The 25885-nt window shown below is 44.3% G+C and overlaps 1 protein-coding gene across 5 annotated transcripts in view; it reads right to left on the bottom strand.

Moving 5' to 3' along the window:
• Positions 1–302: 302 nt before the first annotated feature.
• The window catches only part of SLC41A3 (solute carrier family 41 member 3), a 131490-nt gene continuing 105907 nt past the window's right edge, over positions 303–25885 (bottom strand). For 4 of the 5 annotated variants that reach the window (XM_013050492.2, XM_004781495.3, XM_004781496.3 and 1 more), the window contains 6 exons: positions 23157–23303; positions 20136–20280; positions 18988–19067; positions 15602–15736; positions 2473–2621; positions 303–1233 (listed from right to left, as the gene is read on the bottom strand). In XM_013050492.2, coding sequence (XP_012905946.2) covers positions 1024–1233; positions 2473–2621; positions 15602–15736; positions 18988–19067; positions 20136–20280; positions 23157–23303 — 866 coding nt within the window. In that variant the 3' untranslated portion in view covers positions 303–1023. The remainder of the gene's footprint in view (positions 1234–2472; positions 2622–15601; positions 15737–18987; positions 19068–20135; positions 20281–23156; positions 23304–25885) is intronic. The other variant, XM_013050493.2, reaches the window with a different exon arrangement.

Below are 25885 nucleotides of genomic sequence, written 5' to 3'. Positions count from 1 at the left end.
GAGCAGTGGTTCTCAAACAGGAGAGTGTATCAGAACAATACATGGCTTATGAAACCTACACTGCTGAGTTCTACCCCAAGGCTGATTTGTCAGACCTAAGGGAAGGTGGGTTAACAACATGCATTTCTAACAAGTGGGTTAACAACGTGCATTTCTAACAAGTTTTGCTGTGATGTTGATGCTTCTGTGCTGGAGAGCAGAGTTTAAGAAACAGAAACTAGAGAAATACCAAAGGTCTTGTTACTTATAGACCCCAAGCTCATGGTGGTAGGAACTATCTTTAAGGACACACAGGCCAAGTATAATATACTGTATGTTTTATTTTATACTTTCCTAATCATTAAACTCTAAACAGAAGTCTCACATAAACATAAAAAGAAGAAGAAGAGAAAAAAAATACCAACAGGATTAAATACTGGTTGCAGATGAAGGATGTACAAGAAAGCACTGTCCTGGGAAGGACTGCATTTGCAGGCACACCAGCAGAATGGCCCACAACGCTTGGACATGGTGAAGACTGAACTTAAGCCACAGCTCAGTCCTGGGGCTTGGGCAGAGCAGGCATCTCATTCCTGCTTCTCCCCAAACCAGGTTGCATGGGCACAGAACAGTGCCAGCATACAGCATACAGCACACAGCCCATGTGTACTGGACATGTCTCTTCTTTTAGCATCTTCAGGCCAGAGTTCCCTGCTCTGTACACACACCTCTGCACTCATTTGCACTCATCAAGCACATGGGTGCACACTTATGTCCAGGAACATGTAGTCATATTCATATACTAACAATGCTTCTGATTTCACTCCTCCCTCACCTTTATAGGCTCAGGTTCCAACTCCAGAGTAAAGATGTGTGTTAGTGTCCTTTGCAGACTGACAAAGGACCACAGCAGAGTCAGAGTGTCAACCATCTTCCAGAAGGTGTCAACTGTCTTCCAGAAGACCCAGGCAGGGAGAAACTGTATGCTGTACCCTGCTTGTGTGAAGGAAAGTTCTACTGAGCAACTGACGCTGCCTGGGCTCATTATGGAGGTCCAGATGCTGGTTCTGAGAAACCATCCAGCCCTGCTTCACTTCTCAATAACCAGTTGATAAGAAAGCAGAGTGTCAGAAGGCCAGTCCCTAGGAGGTCCCCCAACCCTGTGAGATAGGGGATGCAGTGGTTGTCTGGATCCAGGGCCTGGTGCCACGTCAGCCGAACCATCACTTCTGCTAGGTACAGCAGAATTGTCACCTGGCATAAGAGCAAGCAGACACAAAAAATTACAACTAAGTCAGAAAGCCAAGTGTCACTAAGAAACACCAGCAAATTTCAAAGGCAGATACCAAGGTGGACATGTCCACTCCAAGGAGTCCCCTTTCTCCAGCTTTTCTTGGGGTCAATGCCCAGCTCTGAGCTCATGCAAAGGCAGGAAGTCTACCCCTACCCATACTTGCCTAGCCTCCTTCTCTGTGGTCAGGCCCTGTTCATGGCAAACTGAGGTGCTGGAAAGACCATCTTTGTTACAGCAGCTTGTTGTACTGTCTTTGGAAACTCAAGACATAGGCCTTATTGGGACTTCAATTTGGATTTGCTGAAGGTCCTTGTATAGGCAGCTTTGGACAATAAGCCTTTCCTGAAAGTGCCACAGGGTAGTGAGCACCGTCCTGGCCTTATTTCAGGGCTCCTCAGTCCCCTGTCCCAGGCACACTCCAGCCCTTTCCCTGCTCCTGCTCAAAACAGTGTCTCAGAGTGTCCCAGCCCACCATTCAGGATCAGAGATATGCTACAATTGCAAATGCCCTAACTCAGGGAGATTTGAACATGTCAGTACCTCGTTGTAGCACTGCCCTCCTAGAATTGCCCTTCAGTGTCCACAGTTCTCTCTGCCAACAACCTGGGTCCACAAGGGACATCAGCCAGCTATTCTGGGCAGACAATCTGCTGAGTACCACCCAGAGGCAGGCACCAGCTTAATCTCTTTCATCATGTCCTTATCATCATTCAGCCCTGACTGAAGTCCATGCATGCCTTTTAGCAACACTCTAGCAGGGGGCTGGTCTCTGCCCACCCTTTCCATGATGGATGGTGTGCATGGCCAGTTCCCCAGCTGGACCCACTCATCAACCTGCTTCACAGAAACTTGCTGCCACTTCAGGACAATCCTCTGATCCTCTGCTGAGGAGTGTGCAGTGTTCTATACGTGGTATGGAGTGTGTCCTGTGGGGGGGTGTACCCTATGAAGTGTGCAGTGTAGCATGTGCTGTGTGGAATGTGCAGGGGAAAGTGTGCAGTACAGATTGTGGAGTGGCCTCTCTGTCTGGATCCTGCCTTTGTGCTTGAACAAGTTGACTCTTGGAAGATGAGGGCTGTACCCAGCCATGTCCAGGAAACCCCAACCTTATCTCCCCCAGCATCATTCCCAGGACAGGGAGACAAATCTTGCTGGCTAACCAGTGAGTGCTGTTTTGATACTGCTATAATCATCCTTACCTGGATCAGGCTTGCTAGCAGATAGAACACCACAAAGATCTTACTGTTTGGAACCAAATGGCCTTCCACCAAGTAGATGATGTAGAAGAAAATCAGATGACCTGGAATCACCAGAAAGAGCAGGACTCGGGCTGATATGGAATTAACTTCTGGAAAAAAATAAAATCAAGGAGATTCTGTGACCTGATGGGCAGCAGAGGCCACCTTGGCATGTGGCAGTCTCCAGCGAGGCATCCACATTATTTATTTATTAGATGAGTGTTTGCTGAGCACCTACTATGTGGCAGGCATGTTCTTGTATATAGGGATATACTCCTGTCCCTTCCCTCATGGAACTGACATTTTAGGGAAGAGAAAAAAAATAAACAAAACCAGAATTGAGTAGCAGAAACAAACAAACAAGAAAAGTCATTTCAAACTGACCAGTGCTAGGATGAAAATAAGCCAGGATAATGTGGTAGAGAACAAAGTATATATTAGTAGGATGAATACTAGAGACTTAGAAGTCCTCCAGAGAGATGACATCTTGCCTGACATATGAATCCAGAGGAGAGGACTCTGGGCAGAGGCAGAGGAAAGAGAACATGCAAGGGGCTGAAAGTAGAGGAGAGCTCTGGAATGTGCATGAATGAAGGCTCAGCATGTGAAATTAGTAATCCAGGGGAGGCGGCACACTCATGGGGGGCCTCAGGCAGCCCCTTCTTCACGCTTTGCCTCAGGGATGCATTCAGCATATTCTCATTTTGCTTCCGTACTCTAAAAATTTGAGATTCTGCAAAAAGTGTGACTTCCGTGCCCCAACCACACACACTTTAAGAAACCGTACATGTGAATGCAACTGACTTTTCAAACAGAAACAGAGTTTCAATAAAAAGTCTCCATTCACCTCTGAGTTAATATAGTTCATAAACTAAGAAGAGGAGGAACAACCATACAGTTTAGAAGCTAAAAATGCTACCATAAAATAAGAGGTAGAGAGAGGGTGAGAGCACTCAAGAGCTCCAAAATCTATTATTCATGATGAAAAATTAAACATGGTATGAAAAGATTCTTTGAAAAAAAAAAAGTAGAAACAAAAAAAATAATTGCTATTGGCAGCTGGCACTAAAATTCAAGAAAATCTGTAGAAACGCTACATAATAACAATTCAGTGAAATATTCAGATGCTACTACAGCTTCTAGGTGCCCTCCCCCACCCAGATCCATATGTTGTAAGTCTAACCCTCAATGTGATGGCATTTGGAGATGACTAAGTCATGAGGGTACAGCACTCATAAATGCCATTAACACTTGTAATCTTAATAAAAATACCTCAGACACTTCACCCCTTCTACTATGTGAAGACACAGTGAGAAGACAGATGTCTATGATCTAGGACATAGGCCATCACCAGACAAATTTGCTAGTGTCTTGACCTTGGTTCCACAAACCACAGCTATAAAAAATTAGTTTCTTGTGTTTATGACCCACCCATTCTATACTTCTTTTTTAGAAGCCTGAACCAAGATAGGTACAGAAATAATAGAGAAATAGAAATAGATTTTCTATACTTCAATGACAAATCAGAAAATACAATGGGAATTTTCCCTTCAAGACAAGATGGCTAGACATATTTCTTCCTATTCCTCTTACTACATACAACTAAAAAGGACCCTGGACATTACATATAAAACAAACATAAAATTTGAAAAGGTAGAGAGAAAATGTGGGCTGGCCAGGGAACTGGGCAACACATAAGTCAGTTCCCTGAGTTATTGTTTTGGTGTTTTGTGAGAGTTTTGCCTCATATATACCAGACCAAATGCTGGAGAAGTCAGCAACCCAGATATGTCAATGGGTACAGACAAAAAAAAAAAAAAAAAAAAGAAAAAAAAAAAGACTCAACAAAAGCTTTCTCTGTCTAGCCAAAGGTCCAAAAGAGGGACAGCCTAGCAAAACACAGGACAACTTTTCTATTCCAGCTGAACATCACAGGAAAAACTACAGCCCAATTTCCATCAACAAAGACCAAGTGGGGAGCCTGAACTTCTGACCAAATCTAGGTGGAATTTGGCACTCACCCTTACTGGTTGAGGTGGGATAGAGAAGGCTGAGTGGAGAGTAAGTGGTACTCTGCCCATTGGTAATGAGCTCTCCACCCAACCATGTCTGTGAAGGCCATGTGGGCAGCAAAAATAAAGTATCCCTCTCTCTCAGCCAGGGTTGTGTCAAAGGAATGTGGACTCCTCCCCAGCCCATCAACAAAGAAGTACTCCTCTTCCCCCAGAGTCTGAACAAAGATGGTGGTGACGGTGGGGATGGGGGAGAAACCCAGGCTTCTAACCTCACCTGACAGTTAGGAAGTGATGTGTTCCCTTTCCTTCAGTAATGCAGTGTCAGAAAAGGTAGCTGAAAAAGACTTAAATGAGACCCAGAGTTTCACAATATACACCCCGAATGCCTGGGATTCGATCAGAAATCTCTTCTTACAAAAGAAAAAAAGGGAAGGAGGTGGAGAAGTAGGAGAAGCTGTTTCAACCTGTCCTCTAAAGTGAGCTATCTACTAGAACACTCTGAACACCCAAGAAATCAGCCTGAGATGTAGGATTATACATTTCTAGATCTCTATAGGTGCAGAAGACACCAATGGATGGGTAAAATGGAGTGGGAAAAATTGGACTGATATTGGAAGATAAACAGAAGGGGGAGGGAGCCACCAGAAGTGACCCACAGGAAAGTGATACCCTAATACAAGAGTGCCCTGTGATTGGGGACCAGCATTAACCTGGAGTCTGGTTAAAAGCACTCAAAATGATCAAGAGGTCTTAAGGGGCAACTGGTGGAATTGGGTGGTCATGGGCACAAGCTTAAGCCCACAGACCCAGGAGGGCCAATACCTGTGACCACCCGTGCCAGAGAGAAAGCAGCAAAGCCTCCAGGCCATGGTTCCTGAGCCTCTGGCAAGTGTGAGAGTCTGGGTGGATGCCAGGTGGTGCTCTCTAGACTTTTGCACACTGCATGTGCATTGCACAACCGGGCCTGAGCCATGCTCTACACTCTCCCCTGAGAGAGGTCCCTGCAGGTGCTAGCTGGTGGTCTCTAGGACCTGAGAGAGTCTGAATGCTCCCAGCCCTCGTGGGCATGAAAATATCAGAGTCCATCTCTGGTTGGGATCTCTCTGGTGGTCTGGACCTGCCCAGACAGCAGCCCCCACAAAGGCAGTCACTGGAAGTGGGCTACATGGACTAATATCGCTCACTGTTTTAGTAGCACCAGGGTACAGAGACAAGCAGGAGCTCCTGCGGTCCCGCTCCCTGAGATGGTGGCTGGGGGCATGATCTGCCCATGGGAGGTGGCAGAGGGGGAGTCTGTGTGTTCTGGACCTCCCAGAGGGGAACAGATTGAGGCTTCTCTCTGAGACAGAGGTCTGGGTGCAGTTTGCTTTCCTATAAACCTCCCAAGACCTACCAAAAGCCACCAAGGAAAAACAAACAAACAAACAAACAAACAGAAACCAAAAAACCTCCAGAGAACAAAAGCCTGAAAAACCAGTTTCCTCAAAAACCAGCCTCTTCATAGTGGGCAGGAGGATTCAACCCAAGCAAGACTGCCTGAAAAAAAACCATGCGGCAGGCCCCTCCCCAGAAAGCCAGCCAAAAAAATGAGAGGACAGCTACCACAGTGTCCCCATAAAACTGTAAAACCCTAATATCAGGAATAAAGAAGATACTAAGCTCCCGGTATTTCCCTAAAAACCTGTATATTTCATAGATACAACTTTTATTTTTAATTCGTCCCCACTACTCTCATTCCTTTAATTGTTTTTATTGTTTTAATCTATTTGCCATCATGAGAGGCTCAATACAACAAATTCCATAATACCTTTTTTCCCACTTAAAATGATTTTATTGTAAAATTAAATATTAAATTTTCTAACATGTATATCCAAGTAAAAAATTATTATACTCATTAATTTGAGTAGGATCGTGTTTTGCTAAAAATCCTCTCATGCTGTCAGAAGGATGTGATGGCCATTTTAGGGGATCATAATCCAAGAAACAGTAACACTCCAGAGATTTTTGTCTTTTTCCTTCAATTTGCTTATTTTATAAACGTAGTTTTCATCACCTTTTAATGTGGAGACCAGAGTGGTATTTGTTTCTTCTAAGATGTGAATATGATGTTAACAATTCTTTTTTTTGTTTTCATTTTCATTGTTTTGGTCTGATATTCACATTTTTTGGTTATTAAAGACATGAGGTAGTTGGGATTTCATCTGACCTGTTTAAATTGTTTTGTTGATTTGACAGGAAAAAATTTCTTGCTCATTTTTAATGCTTTGTTGAGTAAGTCTCAGTTGAGTAAAAACTATGTAATGCCTCATCACAAATTGTATGCAAAGCATGCCCAAGAAGAGTCAGTTCACTTCCATTCTTTCTAGTTTTTTTTTAAAGCAGATAATTCCTGTGAAGATTTTTCATTTTCATTTTCTTTTTCTGATCTGTGCTTTTATGTTATCTCTTCCTATCACAATAATGTCTTGTTGCATCCTAAAGAATTAAAAATAAATACCTTTTAACTTGAACTTTTTTGATACATACACCTGTGTTTTCTTTTCTATTTTTTAAAAATATTCATATAGAGATAAGTTTCAAGGTCCTCCCCTTTCCCCAATCAATGCTACCCCTAAATATAAACCAGTTTTAATCCTCCTTTATTTCAGTAAAATTGAATCCTTTGACTAATGTATCAGTATACAGCTAGGAAGAATCAAAATAACCTTCCACCCCACACTGAGGATTTATAACCACCCTCCCATCTTTTTCTTCTGGCAGTGTTCCTGTGTATTTGTTTCCTACAAATCATATACTTGGGGTTCATTTTGGCTGCATTCTATTTTTCTTGTCATTTACTTTTGTCAGTCTTTTTGTCTGTTTTTGTTTCTGTACCTTATAAATCTTATAACTTACACACCCATTCTGGTTGTGTCTTTTTTTTTTTTTTCCCCCTGCCTATCTCTTTATCTCTCTTTTTTCTTTTTTCTCTCTTTTGGTGGGGACTCTCAATTGCTCAGAAGTATTCTAGGGTGCACCTTGCCTAAATCATGGTTGATACAGTCAGATACAAATCCTCTCACCCACCTCTCACCAAAAATCACTAGGAGGAGGAGAAATGCTCAGCAGAGGAAAAATTCAGAGACAGCGCCCTCTCCATCACAGCTATTGGATATGGACATAAACAGTATGCCAGAAAGGGAATTCAGGCTAACAATTATCCAGGCAATGGTTAGTTTGGAGAAAACCATTAATGACAAAATGGAATCAATTAGGGCAGAAGTGAAAGCCAGCAGGAAAGATGTTAACAATGCTATCAATGAGTTCCAGTCTAATCTAAGTCCTCTAGCAGCTAATGTAACTGAGGCAGAAGATAGAATTAGTAATCTAGAGGACAAACTGATAAAGAAAAAGGATCAGGAGAAGGCCTGAACAAACAGCTTAAAAGCCATGAAAAAAAACTTAGGGAAATAAATAAGCCATGAAACATTCCAACGTCACAACTGGAATCCTTGAGGGGGAGGAGAAAGAAAGAAGACTAGATGATATAGTTAAAAAAAAAAATTCTCCATGAAAAATTTCCCACTCTAGGGAATAGAACCAGCATTCATATCCTAGAGGCGGAAAGGTTTCCCCCCAAGATCATAGAATCTAGAAAGACCTCGATACACCTGATTGTGAAAATGTTGAATCATAATTTTAGACAGGAACTCTTGAGAGCAGCTAGGGGGAAGAGATTCCTTATGCAAAGAGGAAGGCCCATTAGAATAACATCAGACTTGTCCACAGAAACCTGGCAAGCCAAAAAGGGCTGGCAAGACTTATTCAGGGCACTAAATGAAAAAAAAAAAAAAAAAAAAAAAAACAGGCAGCCAAGAACTTTATCCAGCAAGGCTGACATTCACAATGGATGGAGAGATAAAGAGCTTCCAAAACCAGCAAGGTTTAAAAGAGTATGTGACCACCAAGCCAGGGCTACAAGAAATATTGAGGGGATTCTATAAAAGAAGAAAGAACCCAAGAGTGTCACAGAACAGAAATTGATGGAGACAATCTATAGAAACAAGGACTTCACAGACAACACGATGTCAATAAAAACGTATCTCTCAATAATCACACTCAATGTGAGCACCCTAAATGATCCCATAAAACTGCACAGGATTGCAGATTGGATATGCCAACAGAACCCGTCCCTATGTTGTCTACAGGAGACCCATTTTGAACCTAAGGATACATCCAGACTGCAAATGAAGGGATGGAGAAGCATCTTTTATGCCAATAGGCCTCATAAGAAGGCTGGGGTAGTGATTCTCATATCAGATAAATTAGATTTTAAACTAAAGACTGTAGTCAGAGATAAAGAAGGACACTACATCATTCTTAAAGGATCTATCCATCAAGAAGATCTAACAATGGCAAATATTTATGCCCCCAATATGGGAGCAGCCAACTACATAAGACAACTGTTAATCAAGATAAAGACTCATATTGAGGGGCACCTGGGTGGCTCAGTGGGTTAAAGCCTCTGCCTTCAGCTCAGGTCATGATCCCAGGATCCTGAGATCGAGCCCCACATCGGGCTCTCTGCTCAGCAGGCAGCCTGCTTCCTCCTCTCTCTCTGCCTCCTTCTCTGCCTACTTGTGATCAATGTCCGTCAAATAAATAAATAAAATTTAAAAAAAAGACTCATATTGATATGAACACATTAATAATAGGGGATTTTAACATACCACTCTGAGTAATATACAGATCATCAAAGCAGAAAACCAATAAAGAAACAAGAGCATGAATGACACATTGGACCAGATGGGCTTCATAAATACATACAGAAAATTATACCCTAAAACAACAGGATACTCATTCTTCTGGAGTACACATGGAACTGTCTCCAGAAGAGACCACATACTGGGTCACAAATGAGGAATCAACCAACACTGAAAGACTGAGAGTATTCCCTGCATATTCTCAGATCACAATGCTTTGGAACTGGAACTCAACCACAAGAAAATGTTTGAAAGGAATTCAAATGCCTGGAAGCTAAAGAACACCTTGCTTAAGATTTCTATGGATCAACAAGGAAATCAAAAAAGAACTTAAACATTCATGGAAACCCATGAGAATGAAGACACTTCAGTCCAAAACTATGGGATACAGCAAAGGCAGTCCTAAGGGGGAAATACATAGCCATCCAGGCCTCCCTCAAAAAAAACCTGAAAAATCAAGAATTACACCAGCTCTCTTTACACCTTAGAGAACTGGAGAATCAACAACAAATTAAGCCAACCCCACACACAAGAAGGGAAATAAGATTACAGTGGAGATAAATAAGCTAGGAATTACAGATACAGTAGAACACATCAACGAAACCAGAAGCTGGTTTGTTGAAAGAATCAATAAGGTCGATAAACCATTGGACAAACTAATCCAAAAGAAAAGAGAGAGGACCCAAATTAATAAAATTATGAATGAAAAGGGAGAGATCACAATTAACACCAAGGAAATAGAAATAATTATCAGAAATTATTGTTAACAGTTATATGTCAATATATTAACCAACCCAAGGGAAATGGATACATTCCTGGAAACATATGAGCTTCCAAAAATGACTCAGGAAGAAATTGACAACCTGAATAGACCAATATCTAGCAATAAGATTGAAGTAGTAATCAAGAACCTCCCAAAAACAAGAGCCCAAGACCTGACAGATTCCCTGGGGAATTCTACCAAACTTTCAAAGAAGAAATAATATACACTCTCCTGAAACTGTTTCAAAAAATTGAAGCAGAAGAAAAACTTCCAGACTCTTTTTATGAAGCAGGCATTACCCTAATAACCAAACCAGGCAAAGACCCCACCGAAAAGGAAAATTTCAGACCAATATATCTCATGAATATGGATGCCAAGATTCTCAACCAGATCCCACCTAATATGATCCAACAGTACATTAAAAAGATTACCCATTGTGGCCAGGTGGAATTTATCCATGGGATGCAAGGCTGGTTCAACATTCACAAATAAATGTGATAGAACAAATCAATAAGAAAAGAGAGAAGAACCACATGGTCCTCTCAATTGATGCAGAAAAAGCATTTGACAAAATCCAGCATCCATTCCTGATTAAAACGCTTCAAAGTCTAGGGATAGAGGGAACATTCTTCAACTTCATAAAAATCTATGTATGAAAAATGCACAGCAAATATTATCCTCAATGGGAAAAGCTGACAGCCTTCCTGTTGAGATCAGGAACAGGACAAGGTTGTCCAATCTCACCACTCTTGTTCAATATAGTATTAGCAGTCCTAGCAACGACAATCAGACAACAAAGAGAAATAAAAGGTATTCAAATTGGCAATGAAGAAGTTAAATTTTCTTTCTTCACAGATGACATGATACTTTATATGGAAAACCCAAAAGACTCCACCCCCAAACTACTAGAACTCATATAGCAATTCAGTAATGTGGCAGGATACAAAATCAATGTACAGAAATCAGTTGCTTTCTAGTACACTAACAATGAAAATATAGAAAGGCAAATGAGAGAATTAATTCCACTTATAAAATCAAGAGCCATAAATACCTGGGAATCAACCTAACCAAAGTGGTAAAGGATCTGTACTCGAGGAACTACGGAATACTCATGAAAGAAATTGAAGAAGACAGAAAAAGATGGAAGGCCATTCCATGATCTTGGATTGGAAGAATAAACATTGTTAAAATGTCTATACTGCCTAGAGCAATCTATACTTTTAATGCCATTCTGATCAAAATTCCATCGGTATTTTTCAAAGAGTTGGAACAAATAATCCTAAAACTTGCACAAAATCAGAGGAGACCCCCAAATTCCTAAGGAAATGTTGAAAAAGAAAACTGGGGGGCATCACATTACCTGATTTCAAGCTTTACTACAAAGTTGTGATCACCAAGACAGCATGGTACTGGCATAAAAACAGACACATAGACCAGCGGAACAGAGTAGAGAGCCCATATATGTACACTCAACTCCATGTTCAAATCATCTTCAACAAAGCAGGAAAAAATGAACAGTGGAAAAAAACCCAGTCTCTTTAATAAATGGTGCTGGGAAAATTAGACAGCTATACAAAGAATGAAACTTGACCATTCTCTTACACCATACACAAAGATAAACTCAAAATGGATAAAAGACCTCATTGTGAGGCAGGAATCCATCAGAATCATAGAGGAGAACATAGGCAGTAACCTTCTCAACATTAGCCACATCAACTTCTTTCAAGATATGTCTCTACAGGCAAAGGAAACAAAAGCAAAATTGAACTTCTGGGACTCCATCAAGATCAAAACCTTGTTCACAGCAAAGGAAAGTCAACAAAACAAGGAGACAATCAATAGTATGGGAGAAGTTTTTCCCAAATGACAGTACAAAGGGCTGACATCCAAGATCTATAAAGAACTTCTCAAACTCAACATACACAAAACAGATCATCATGTCAAAAATGGGCAGAAGAAAAGAACAGAGACATCTCCAATGAAGACATACAAATGGCTATCAGACACATGAAAAATGTTCATCATCACTAGCCATCAGGGAGACTCAAATTAGAACCACATTGAGATATCACCTTACACCAGTTAGAAAGGCCAAAATTAACAATACAGGAAACAACATGTGTTGGAAGGGATGTGGAGAAAGGGGAACCCTCTTCCACTGTTGGTGGGAATGCAAGTTGGTGCAGCCTCTTTGAGAACAGTGTGGAGATTCCTCAAGAAATCAAAAATAGAACTTCCCTATGACCCTGCCATTGCACTCCTGGGTATTTACCCCAAAGATACAGATGTAGTGAAAAGAAGGGCCATCTGTACCCCAATGTTTATAGCAGCAATGGCCATGGTCGCCTAACTATGGAAACAACCAAGATGCCCTTCAATGGACGAATGGATAAGGAAGATGTGGTCCATATACACTATGGAGTATTATGCCTCCATCAGAAATGATGAATACCCAACTTTTGTAGCAACATGGACGGGACTGGAAGAGATTCTGCTGAGTGAAATATGTCAAGCAGAGAGAGTCAATTATCATATGGTTTCACTTATTTGTGGAGCATACCAAATAGCATGGAGGACATGGGGAGATAGAGAGGAGAAGGGAGTTGGGGGAAATTGGAAGGGGAGGTGAACCATGAGAGACAATGGACTCTGAAAAAAGACAGTCTCTTCAATAAATGGTGCTGGGAAAACTGGACAGCTATATGTAGAAGAATGAAACTCGACCATTCTCTTACACCGTACACAAAGATAAACTCAAAATGGATAAAAGACCTCAATGTGAGACAGGAATCCATCAGAATCCTAGTGGAGAACATAGGCAGTAATCTCTTCAATATCAGCCACAGCAACTTCTTTCAAGATATGTCTCCAAAGGCAAAGGAAACTAAAGCGAAAATAAACTTTTGGGACTTCATCAAAATCAAAAGCTTCTGCACAGCAAAGGAAACAGTCAAAAAAACAAAGAGGCAACCCACGGAATGGGAGAAGATATTTGCAAATGACAGTACAGACAAAAGGTTGATGTCCAGGATCTATAATGAACTCCTCAAACTCAACACACATGAAACAGGCAAACATATCAAAAATGGGAAGAAGATATGAACAGACACTTCTCCCATCAAGACATATAAATGGCTATCAGACACATGAAAAAATGTTCATCATCATTAGCCCTCAGGGAGATTCAAATTAAAACCACATTGAGATATCACCTTACACCAGTTAGAATGGCTAAAATTAACAAAATAGGAAACAACATGTGTAGGAGAGGATGTGGAGAAAGGGGAACCCTCTTCCATTGTTGGTGGGAATGCAAGTTGGTGCAGCCTCTTTGGAGCACAGTGTGGAGATTCCTCAAGAAATTAAAAATAGAGCTTCCCTATGACCCTGCCATTGCACTCCTGGGCATTTACCCCAATGATACAGATGTCATGCAAAGAAGGGCCATCTGTACCCCAATGTTTATAGCAGCAATGGCCATAGGCCCCAAAGTATGGAAAGAACCAAGATGCCCCTCAATAGATGAATGGATAAAGAAGATATGGTCCACATATACTATGGATTATTATGCTTCCATCAGAAAGGATGAATACCCACCTTTTGTATCAACATGGATGGGACTGGTAGAGATTATGCTGAGTGAAGTAAGTCAAGCAGAGAGAGTCAATTATCAAATGGTTTCACTTACTTGTAGAGCATAAAGAAAAACAGGGAAGACATGGGGAGACAGACAAGGAGTGAGTTGGGGGACATGAGAGACTGTGGACTCTGGGAAACAAACAGGGTTTTGAAGTGGAGGTGAGTGGGGGTTTTGGTGAGCCTGGTGGTGGGTATTTTGGAAGGCACGTATTGCATGGAGCACTCGGTGTGGTACATAAACAATGAATTCTGGAACAAAGAATAGAAATTTAAAAAAAATAATTAATTAACTAATTTTAAAAATTCAACTTGATAAGACAACTAACAGACCCTACAAATGAGATGACACAGATGGTAGAACTATCTGAAAGCAATTTTAATGAATCCATTATAGAAATGCTTAAACTAGCAATTACAAATGTATTTGAAACAAATGAGAAAAATAGAAATTTCTTGTAAAAAAAAAAGTCTCATAAAAGAAACAGAATATATAAAGAAGACCCATGTAGAAATTTAGAAATTAAAAAATACAGTAACCAAAATCCCTGAAGAACTTAATGAATGGGATGAGTAGCAGAGTGGAGAGGTCAGAGGAATGAACCTGTGAACTTGAAAAAAAAAAGAAAAACATATGGTAATTAGTGAATCTGAATAAGAGAGAATAAACTAGGCTTGGGGAAAAATTGAACAGGACCCCCAGGAGTGGGGGTTTGGGACTGTAACAGAAGATCTACCATTCATGTCATCAGAATAATCAGAAGGAAAGGTAGAAGACAGTGGGGCTGACGGTGTATTTGAAGAAATCATGGTTTAAAATTTCCCAAATTGGCAAAAGATAAATCCATGTACTCAAGGAGATGAGTAAACCCCAAACATGGAAAACCCCAAAAAATCCACACCTATGTGCATCACCACTCAAGAACTAAAAAGTGAAGAAAAAGTTTTGAAACAGACAAATGTCACCTTATGTATATGATAAAAATAATTCAAATGACACTAATATCTCATCAGAAACCAGGGAATTCAGAAGAAAGCAGCACCTTTTTCAAGTACTGAAAGGAAACATCAACCCAGAATTTTATATCTGGCAAACATATCCTTCAGAAATGTGCCAAGAAACCTACCCTAAAAGAATGGGCGAAGGTAGTTCTTGAAACAGGAAGGAAATGATTAAAAGAAAATGCAGTGGCAGAAAAAATGCAAGTTTTAAAGGTAACAAAAATATAGAAAGACATCCAATGGTTTCCAGTGGTTGTTGGAATAGAATCCAGTTTCTCTTCCTCAAGCTTCAAGGCCTTAGAGTGATCAACCCCTCTCTCTGGTCTCAGCTTCCTCCATCCTCTCCCCTGCTCATTATGCTCAGGCCTCCCTGGCCTTTCAGTGCTTCAGACTTACCAAGCTCCTTCATGCTTCTGAGCCTTTGTTCATGCTGTCCCCCTGCCTCAAACAACTCTCTTGCTCCAACTCAGCTCCTCCCCACCCACCCTCACTTGCTCCCCTCATCATCCTCAGAGAGGAACTTTCCAAACCCAAATCTCAGTATCTCCTGAAATTCTTTCAACTGAACCCTGTGCTTTTTTATTTTAAAACATTCCACAATTTGTAGTTAAATTCTCCTTTTTGGTGTGTTTATCTGCTCTTCTGGATTGTGTAAATCCATGTGGGCAAGAATCAGCTTTCTCTGACTCATCACTGCAACCTGACACCTAGTACATGGCAAACCTTCAATAAATATCTGAATTAATGGATGGATCAACTAGTGGCAGGGGTAGGGAGTCAGGCCTCAGGGCGGAGGAGCTGGGAATGATGATGATCTGGGCTGAGGTCAGCAGTGGTCTCAACATCTGTTGCTATAGAGCAGATTCCAATGATGGCAGTTTTTACTTGTGTAAAGAAATGGTCACATGGCCTCTTGAAGACATTAGACCCACCTGAGGTGCAGAAAGTGGAGCATGGGTTAGGCCAGAACTGTTTCATCCACAGGGGGAGGACACCAGGCGTGCTCCACATGTGCAGGTAGGTGGAGATCCGGCTGGTCTGAATGGCCACCAAATTGCCACCAACACCTGGGAGGAGAAAAAGAACACCAGTCTCTAAGTTCTATCTCTTATTTAAGTCTATGTCCTCCGGGAACTCTTCCTTGACTGATTCAGCACTGGATCTATCTTCTCCTCCCACTTCACCACAGATCTTGTTCGGCACCAAGCATGGGTAAATTGGACCCTGTGAGTGAGGTATCACCTTAGCAGCTATCTCTTATGGTGAAGGAAGTGTGACTGGCAAAGTAGGTTTTTAATACATATTTGTTGGGTACAGGGAGGGGGTGTAGAAGAGGGAGGGAGGGAGGAAGGGTGGTGACAGAAAAGCCTATGGGAGGGTATCTTGATAAGCCATTTAAGGTCATAGGATGTGACAGGAATCAGATTACAGACTGGAACATCTGAGAAAATGAAAGGGTTTTTTTTTTCTCCTAAGGTGGGAAAGAGACAGAAGATAAAGTGGGGGACAGCAACAAGGGAAAAGGAGCTATTATATGCAACAGGCCTGGGGCTTGCTGATTGAGACCCCAGTTTGCACAGGAAATGAACTGTGCCCAGCCCTGCCAGGACCATAGGGCCCAGGCAACAAAGGCCATGCTGAGCTCCCACTGCAGGGCCAGGATCTAGGGCTGGGAGAGGATGGGGTCTACCCATGGCCATTTCCTTTAGAGGCTGGGTGGGCTGCCCCCATTCTATTTCCTCAGCCCCTTGGGGATTAACCCGTCACTGGGCTGGATGTGCCCAGTGATCTCCAGAGGGAAAAACTAACTACCCTGTATACAAAGAATGGTCTGTGGGCAGAGGACAGCTGAGATCTATTTTGCTAGACCCACACAATTGATTGACTGACTGATTGACTGATTGATTTTATTATGTTCAGGTAGCCCCCACATAGTACATCACTAGTTTTTCATGTAGTGCTTAATGATTCAATAGTTGTGTAGCACTGGGTGTTATGCACATGATTTTAAAAAAAAGGAAAAAACTTTAAAAAAATGTAACTAAAATTAATTGCCAGCTTCTCCTAAGAAGTCTGTTGAGGCAACTCCAGACCTCCAGTCTTGCCAGGGAGCAACTGGCTGGTGCTGAGCAGGTCCTGCTCACTCCACATCAGGAACATGCTCTGTAGTGTGACTGTTCCATCCCACTCCTTATTACCCAGTTACTGTCACACCTGCTGAACTCATTCAAACTGCATTCGTGGCCCCAGAGGCATCTGAGTTGGTGACATCCAAGGAAATATGTCCAAGTGTTAAACATTAGGACCTGACTTGACCACTGTAGTCCTCTGGTGGCTGGCCCCTCGTGAGAGAGGCCAGCCCTGCCCCAGTTGGTAGCAGACCTGCAGGGTGGCCCACTGACATGTAAGGAACAATCACCTGGGTTCCCATGAAAGTAGGGGGAGGGGGCTCCCAAGGGCCTCTGAAGCCTATTCTTTCTTTCCTTCCTTCCTTTTTCCTTCCTTCCTTCCTTCCTTCCTTCCTTCCTTCCTCCCTCCCTCTTAAAGATTTTATTTATGTATTTGACAGAGAGAGAGGGAGAGATATTGACAGCATAATCTGGGGGAGTGGCAGGTAGAGGGAGAAGCAGGCTCCTTACTAGGCAGGGAGCCTGATGTGGGACTCAATCCTGGAACCCCAGGTTCATTACCTGAGCTGAAGGCAGCTGCTTAACTGACTGAGCCATCCAGGTGCCCCTGAATCCTGTTTCTACAGGCCCAGAACACCAGAGCCTGGGACCAAGTGAAGTGTGCAGTATGTTATCACATTTGGATCCTCTCCTGACTGGTCAGTCTCATTTACAGATCCTTATCAGAAGATGTACACAAACCAAACTTTGGTTCATAGAAGGGTCCTTTTATGCCCACAGGGTCTAAGTCTAAAAGGTTAATCAGTGAAGGGTCTGGTGAAAGACAATGGGGAGTGGAGGGGATTCAGGCCAATGCAATAGCATAAGCCCTATCTCAGTGGCAGCTGATTCTCACCTCACCCAGAATGTAAATTCAATACTGTCACAGCCTTGCTTTTTAAGAAGACAGAAATCCAGATTTTTATGTACAAATGTCTGAGTTTCAAATGTCATCAATGAATCTAAGTTTTTTAAAAATTAAATTTATTGGGGCGCCTGGGTGGCTCAGTGGGTTAAGCCGCTGCCTTCGGCTCAGGTCGTGATCTCATCGTCCTGGGATCGAGCCCCGCATCGGGCTCTCTGCTCAGCAGGGAGCCTGCTTCCTCCTCTCTCTCTCTCTGCCTGCCTCTCTGCCTGCTTGTAATCTCTCTCTGTCAAATAAATAAATAATCTTTAAAAAAAAAAAAATTAAATTTATTTATTTTCAGCATAACAGTATTATGTTTTCACCACACCCAGTGCTCCATGAAATCCATGCCCTCTATAATACCCACTACCTGGTACCCCAATCTCCCACCCCCCTGTCACTTCAAACCCCTCAGATTGTTTTTCAGAGTCCACAGTCTCTCATGATTTACCTCCCTTTCCAATTTCCCCCAACTCCCTTCTCCTCTCTAACTCCCCATGTCCTCCATGCTATTTGGTATGCTCCACAAATAAGTGAAACCATATGATAATTGACTCTCTCTGCTGGACTTATTTCACTCAGCATAATCTCTTCCAGTCTCGTCCATGTTGCTACAAAAGTTGGGTATTCATCCTTTCTGATGGAGGCATAATACTCCATAGGGTATATGGACCACATTTTCCTTATCCATTCGTCTGTTGAAGAGCATCTTGGTTCTTTCCAGAGTTTGGCGACCGTGGCCATTGCTGCTATAAACGTTAGGGTACAGATGGCCCTTCTTTTCACTACATCTGTATCTTTGGGGTAAATACCCAGGAGTGCAATTTCAGGGTCATAGGGAAGTTCTATTTGAATCTAAGTTTTTTTAAAAAAACCAAACCATGAAAAGCCAACACCCCAGTTCTAAAGGCCACATTTCATCTGCATGTTCCAATGAATCCTGGCGTAGACACTGGGTGCCTTCAACAGGTGGGATTTAGCTCTGGGGGAAGGCTCAAGTCTCCATGGTGACTGTGAGGAAAAGGGTGTGAGCTGGTGGAGCAGTGGGCAGGACTTTCTCCCCAAGGGTCTCCTTCCACCTGAAACAAACCAGCCCAACAGCCGCTGCCCAGTAGAAGAATGGCCAAGACTCTCAGGGCCTGGAGCCGGATCTCTGAAGTCACTGTTGTCTAGATCCCACTGACCCAGCCCTGGGGGCCAGTGCAGCCCAGAGGCCCCGGGTTATGGTGCTGCCCATACCTACCACATATGATAGGAGTAAATATGGCCATGCCTTGGTACTGCTGTTTAGAAACAGTTTTGTTCAAGATGAGCCCTCCGAAACTGGGGAGAAAGTAGAGGCCAAATGGTTAGTTTAACTTTGCAGGTGACACTCGTGCCCCTGTGTACAGGTAGCTGTAGTTACCTGGCACACCTCTATATAAAATATCTCATCACCCGGCCCTCCCACTTTCCAGAAGACCCATCAGATAATGTCATCCTACTAAAAACAAATGTCAAACTCCTTTTCAAAGCCACTTAGTTGGCTGGGCTCTGCCATGTGGATTGCTCCTGAACTGTAACTGTAATGCTATTTTCCCGAGCAGAAAATGGAACTTGCATGAGTATAATCCCATGCTGCTTGTTCTTGGAGATGCTACAATAATACCTCACTCCCACCAGCCCCAATAGTTTAGCAAAGGCTGTCCTTCCCCCCTACAGGCCTGGAAAAGTTTGATCAGTTTGTTTAAGGAGCCCAGGAGCTTCCTGGAAGCAAAGACACTTAGACCATAATGGCCTCTCCCTGAGATTCAAAGTTAGGAAAGCACCGCAGAAAAGACTGGGGTGGTCCCTGTCCAGGCCTGTTAACAGAAAGGGCTCTGGAGGATCTGGTTTCCAGGGTGGAAGACCTGAGACGAGCTAAGGAGCTTGGGGCCACTAGTCTCTCAGCCTTCTAGGTCCCACCAGCAGCCATGCTGTAGAAATGGTGTTCACAGAGCCAGGTACAGGGCTCCCTGCAGCATAAGGAGGGGTCCAGCCCAGTGAGAGCTCTGGCAGTATAGGAGGGGGAGACCCAGTGTCCTGCAATGCCATGAGGGGGCAGGGAACTGAGGCATTTCTGCACTCATTTGATGTTCCCAAGTTTGGCTCTTCCTGGCTCTCTGGTGCTCCTGCAATTGTGAATAGGGCTGCCTCTCAGAATAAGTAAGCCCTAAGGTTCCTGGTGAGAGGGAAAGAGATAAAGAAGAAAGGCATGACTCAACCAGCACCAGGACTTAGTAGGGGAGCCCACAGAAACCATGAGTGCCCCCTCACTCCAGAGGCACTGTGGGTCTTAGGTACTCTCCCTGTCTCAGAGGCCGGGGAGGCCTGGGAAGGTAGAAGCTGGTGGCAGCCCTCGCTCATGCTCACCTGCTAATGACCATCGCTAGGATGATTGGGAACCACCCGAATTTCAGGATCTTCATGATGGGTGGGCTCTGCCTGGCAACGAGGACCCACACAGGGATCAGGGCCATGAAGCCAATACACACCAGTGGTGTCAGATATCGATTGTCTGTGGGGAGAGAGACAGGATGTGTGCCAGGGCACATGAGCATGGCCTCCTGGACCATGGCCTGGGTCCCAAAGATGAAAGGTGGGCTGAGCACTAAGGGCTCAAGACAATTCTGTCCCCAGCAGCTTAGGGTGGACCAACCTAAGATACTTCTCAGCAATTTGTACCATCTAATGAAGCAACTGGAAAAGCTCCTCTTTGTCCTCAGTTCCTGACAGAGTCCCCTTCACTTCTCTTTTTCACTATTTTCCTGACATAAGAACGAATCCTCTTCCAGTTCCTCCCATCCCAACCTAATTATTAGTATTAATGGTGGCATTTACAGGATTGTGACCATGGGCCAGCACTGGCTCTCAGCACTTCCCAAGCACAAACTCACTTCATGTTCTCAACTACCCCTCAGATAGGCATAGGAGAGACTACAGTGTGAAGAGACAGCCCACCAGGACTCAAGCCAGTATGCAGAAATCAGGGCTAAAGCCAGAGTTAATTAATGATGCCCATCCTGCTCCTGGCTGAGGCCAGTCCAAGGTGACCTCCTCAGCATCCATGCGTCTCAGGGCCCAGAACATGGTCAGCTTTGCAGAAACTCATGCCCCTGTGTCATTTCTTTTCTTTTTAAAGATTTTATTTATTTATTTGACAGGCAGAGATCACAAGTTGGCAGAGAGGCAAGCAGAGAGAGAGAAGGGGAAGCAGGCTCCCCGCTGAGCAGAGAGCCTGATGCAGGGCTCAATCCCAGGACCCTGAGATCATGACCTGAACCAAAAGCAGAGGCTCAACCCACTGAGCCACCCAGGCACCCCCCCCTGTGTCATTTTCTTGAGCTGGTATGAGCCATGAATACAGACCTGGGTCTGGGACACCTGACTGTACCTGGGACCAGGCCAGGACCCAACACATATCATTGCCATTCCCACACACTCTCTTTCTACTTATAGTTTGTATGTCACCTTCCAAATGCACACAGAATAAGACACAAGCTTTCTCTAGAACAGTCTTCTCACCCCCAGCCCCACATCCAAAGGGCAGGCTTGGGCTCAGGGCAGTGCATGCCCCTCTGCAGAGTGGGCCTCAGCATTCAGGTGTTCAGGTAGGTCTTTGCCCCATACTCCTTTCTCTGATCAGCATCATTAGAAGCATCTCCCTCTTGTCTTTCTCTGCACTAAGAAATAACAGTTCATTCCTTTCCTGGAGCAACTGACTACAAGGAAGGGCAGGCCACAACCACGGTGGGCTACAGACCAAGTGCTTTATGGCAGAAATCTCAAAGGCTCTGGGAGGCAGCAGTCTACAGGAGCATTACTTGCAGGATACTTTTGCATTCCAATTTTTCTAGAATGACTTGGAACCTGGCAGAGGTTCCACCTCATATTTTCCCACCACCATGATGAATATATCCCTCTGCATATGGCTTGTCTTCCCAACTACACTGACAGGTGACATGGTCAACAGCTCACTCCTTATCAGTGAAGATTTGTCTGATATATCACAGGCCCAGTGAACCCCCCAAGCACACCCAAGGTATCTTCACAGTCTAATTCAAGAGATGTACAGCCTAACGCTATTCAACAGCTTAGTAGGTCATGTGTTGAAACATGCACTATTTCAGTAGGGGTACAGCAGGGTGGAGAGGAAGGGTCTAGGGATACCTGTGACTTGCATTTGTTTTATAATTAAAACTCAATTAATCAACCCATACACAAATCTTGTTTTAAATTCAGTTTTATTTAAAAAGAAAATTAGGCCATCTTATTATTATACCTTGATTGCCACTTATAGGAACCTTGAAAATCTCCCAACCATTAAATATCAGTGGCAAGCATATCCCAGGGTGGCAAGGACCCAGGCCCAGAGCTGATAGGGAAAGGTTCCCAGTGCCTGAACACTGTACATGGCAGGTACCTGGTCAGTATGCTTAAGATGCTGGCACGAAGAGGCTGAATGATCTCTCATGGTTTTGGGTTCATGTTCCCACAGGGCAATGCTAAACTGGGGCTTCACTGCAGCTATGCCTTTCTCCAGGCATTTCCTCCAACTGAGTGACACTACATACCTCACTGCTCCCCACTGTCCTCTTCACCATCCGCTCCACTCACTGATGCCCCTCTGCCCCCCAGCACTCAGGGTAGTGACCATGCTCAGAATCCACACTTATAGATCCAAACAATTGTGGGTGGTCAGCTGAAGGGGAAAGTAACAACTGTGAGGCTCGGAGGGGAGAGGCCAGCTGTGGAAAGCTGGAAGGTGAGAACCATCTGGCAAGGGGGATGCTGCCCATCAACACGGCCCAGGACATGAGGAAACCTTGGTGCTCCCAGAGAAGACCTGGGGAGACCCCTGGTGGAGGGAGGTCCTCTGGCCATGAAGGCCTGTAATACAGGATATGTAAATGCCTCCTTGGCGGTTGGCCAGGATACTGGGCCACCCTCTGAGGAGCCTGGGGCTTCTCCTGCCTCACACCTATAGAGAGAGCCTATGCTGTATCTACTTCACTGCCCACAGTTATGGCATTCCTTTTTGGGAGTTGCTTCCCAGGTGATCTGAATGTGTCCGTTGTGAACTGCCTTTCCATGGAGCTCTGTTAGCCTCCAGCCCTCCCTGGTCTCCTTGTGCACCCCTGTCCTAAGGGGGAGACTGAGAATGTATCTATTGACCTGAGTAGTTGGGAGAGCTTCAGGTACCTGCTGGAGAACACCACAAAGTTGCCGAATGACCTCAGGCTTTGCCTCTGGAAAAGTAGGATTTCTCACCCCATGACAGACCCCATGGGTTCCCTTCTGTGTGAAGAGTGCCTGATCTGAATGGTGCAAGCTGGGTGCGAATGTCAGACCCAGCCTTGCTCGTAGGCCCCTCCTCCCTGGGGCACCCCTTACCTTTGTGTTTATAGAGGAAGCTGCTGACAAAAGCCAGAATGGACATTGTGATGAGATCTCCCAGGCTGGCAGCAATAGGTGTGGCAATGTTGTCTGGGTTGAGCCCGAGTTTCCGAGCACCAATCACTATACAGACCATCAGCATTCCTGTGGAGAGGAGACAGAGGACACTCAAAGCACAGGATGAGAAGGTTGCAGGGAGGCTGCTCAGTAACTCAGTTCTATTCACACAGACCTAGCCTGAAGCCAGGCTGCCCTGACACTCAGTTTCACTGCTGTGCTGGAGCCTGAGAAGGCTACATATTTGGGGTGGGGGGTGGAACCTGTGACATGCAAGTGTGATATCAAGGAGCAGTCTGAAAGCTTTGCTGATACACCCAAATCCATAGGGAGAAAACATGGAGATGATTCCTGGGCTCCCAAACCACCTGGAGCTACAGACATGAAGCCCAGAGCCCCTCACTTCAGGGAAGATGATTCCAAAACCACTCTGAACGATGGAGCCCCAGGGGCAGAGCACATCCTCTTGTGTCCATTGCAGTCCCTGGGGAAACAGGTGCCTTAGTGCAACAGGTCATGTGAGGGGTTAGTGGCAAAGCCTGGGAGGGGGAGTTGGGGAAATGGGAGTGCCAGGAGACCCACAGGATATGGTTGGGGTCACCCAGGGTGGGAGAAGGGGAGGGAGAGAAAGGGAAGCAGGTACAGATTGCACTATAGTACTGTCAGCGGGGCCACATCTCTGGGGAACAGGCCAATCTCAGGAGCCCAGCAGGGCCACCACTGGGTGCAGGCAGCAGGTGGCCTCCACCAGTGGGGTGGGGGGTGGAGTTTCAGGTGCTGCACTGGTGACTTCCCCCAGGCCTCCTTTCCATCCTGACCCCATATTCTGAGGCGACGGTCATAGGTCATCTTCTAGTCTTCAGCCACTGCCTAGGACTTAATCCAACAGCCTTGCATGTGGGTCTTTGAGAAGACACTTTATATCTTGGCTATTGGTGTTTTAACATTATACCCAGTATTCTGTAACTCTAAATAAAATTATTCTTATCACCTCCATGCCATACTAGCATAGCCATACCTGGCCATAGTTTGTGACGTTTCATGACCAGGTCACAGCTACTTTCTCTCCTTTGGAAGGTCACTTCTAAGTGAAGCTGAGTCTGCATAGCTGGCGGTATGGCAGCAATCCCCCAGGGACCACATAAGACACCACCGGTTTGAGAGCACTTACTAAAATCTACCACCATTACCCCCTGGCTCTACAGCGGAGTCATATGATGAGCCACCAGCAATGTTTCTGAACTTCTACACCTCTCTGGACAACCCAGCTATGTCCATGCTGCTGAGCTCCACACCCTCTCTGAGCCTCAGTTTCCTTATCTATAAAATGGGGAGCTAGGAATGGCATTCTCTATATGGCCTCACAGAACAGGACTGGCCTTCTGGATCATCTGACTGTGTGGTTTTCAGAGGAGACTTTATGTCAAGGATCTCCAGGGCTCTGACTCTTCAGAGGGTGGGACATACTCATTCTGCTCATCCCTTGGCCAGACCGGAACAGGTACCTGGACAGGAGCACACATCCTACCCAGGGAAGCACAGTTTGTGAATCTGCTCCTGGGTTTCTGCACTCTTACCCTCCCTCCTGATTATATGCACTAGCACAGGAAGGAAGGAAAACCAACAAATAGCCTTCCAGGTCATCTTACAGAATGCTGAGCCCAAAGGGGTTTTCTGAGCAGTCAGATGGGGGACAGAAGTGTAAATGCAAATCCAATTCATAGTTTTCACTTATTCCTTCTATACTTGCAAATGGTTTGCAAGAGATACTCAGACATGCAGTCCAGAAGAGAACCAGAATAAAGCCCATTCATTCAACAAACATTTAGGAGCTGGTAATATGCCTATTTTAGATAATGAAAATAACCATCAGGCTCTTACTCACACAGTAAATGCTTGTCAGGCGGAGGACTGGACAATGAACAAACAAGTGAACCAGTATGTGAAGTAAATAAACAGGACATGAAAAGAAAGCATGATTACAAACAGGGGGCAGGCCTAGAGAGCTGATCAGAGAGGGCTCAGAAAAGAGACACCTGGCACTTTGCTGAAATTCTACATGCTCATGGATGGGTGTCTCACTCTGCACCAGAACACCAACATCACAAAACAGCACAGTAACTCACCAGAGCATCCCAGCACTGCAACAGTGCCCAGAGCACAACAGATGCCCAGTAAGTAACAAGTCATGAGTGAACGGGTGACATTCCACAGTAACAGCTGCTACTGACATGCATGAGCTCCCTGAAGACAGGGTATATCTGGCAGTGCTCATGTCTTCCTGCCTTCTACAGGCACGTAGGAAGCACCTGGTGTGTGGCAGGCAGTGTGGTGATAGGAATAGAATTGGAGAAGGGGGAGTCCCTCTCTAAGGAGATGACATTTTAGCTAAGAGGTGAGACAGAAAATGAATGAAGAAAATGGCTAATTACAGATTTTCACAAGTGCTCTATAAGGAAAACAGGTGCATGGTGCAGAGGAGCATGGTGGCAGCTGGGGAGAAGGCGGGAGGGCAGAACCTGTGCAAAGGCCATCTGAAAAGACCTCTCTTCAGAGATGAATTGAAGTTAAAACCTGAGCCTTGCTCCCCACCATGATTGAAGAGCCCACCACAAGTCCAAATGTAAGCTGTGCTCAAGAAATGTTTAAAGACCGACTGAATGAGTAAG

This window comes from Mustela putorius, unplaced genomic scaffold (genome assembly GCF_011764305.1).
Source record: "Mustela putorius furo isolate JIRA1106 unplaced genomic scaffold, ASM1176430v1.1 tig00003850_pilon_pilon_pilon, whole genome shotgun sequence".
Lineage (NCBI taxonomy): Eukaryota > Metazoa > Chordata > Mammalia > Carnivora > Mustelidae > Mustela > Mustela putorius.
Note: the sequence above shows the minus strand (reverse complement) of the source record. Positions and strands in the feature narration are given on the sequence as shown.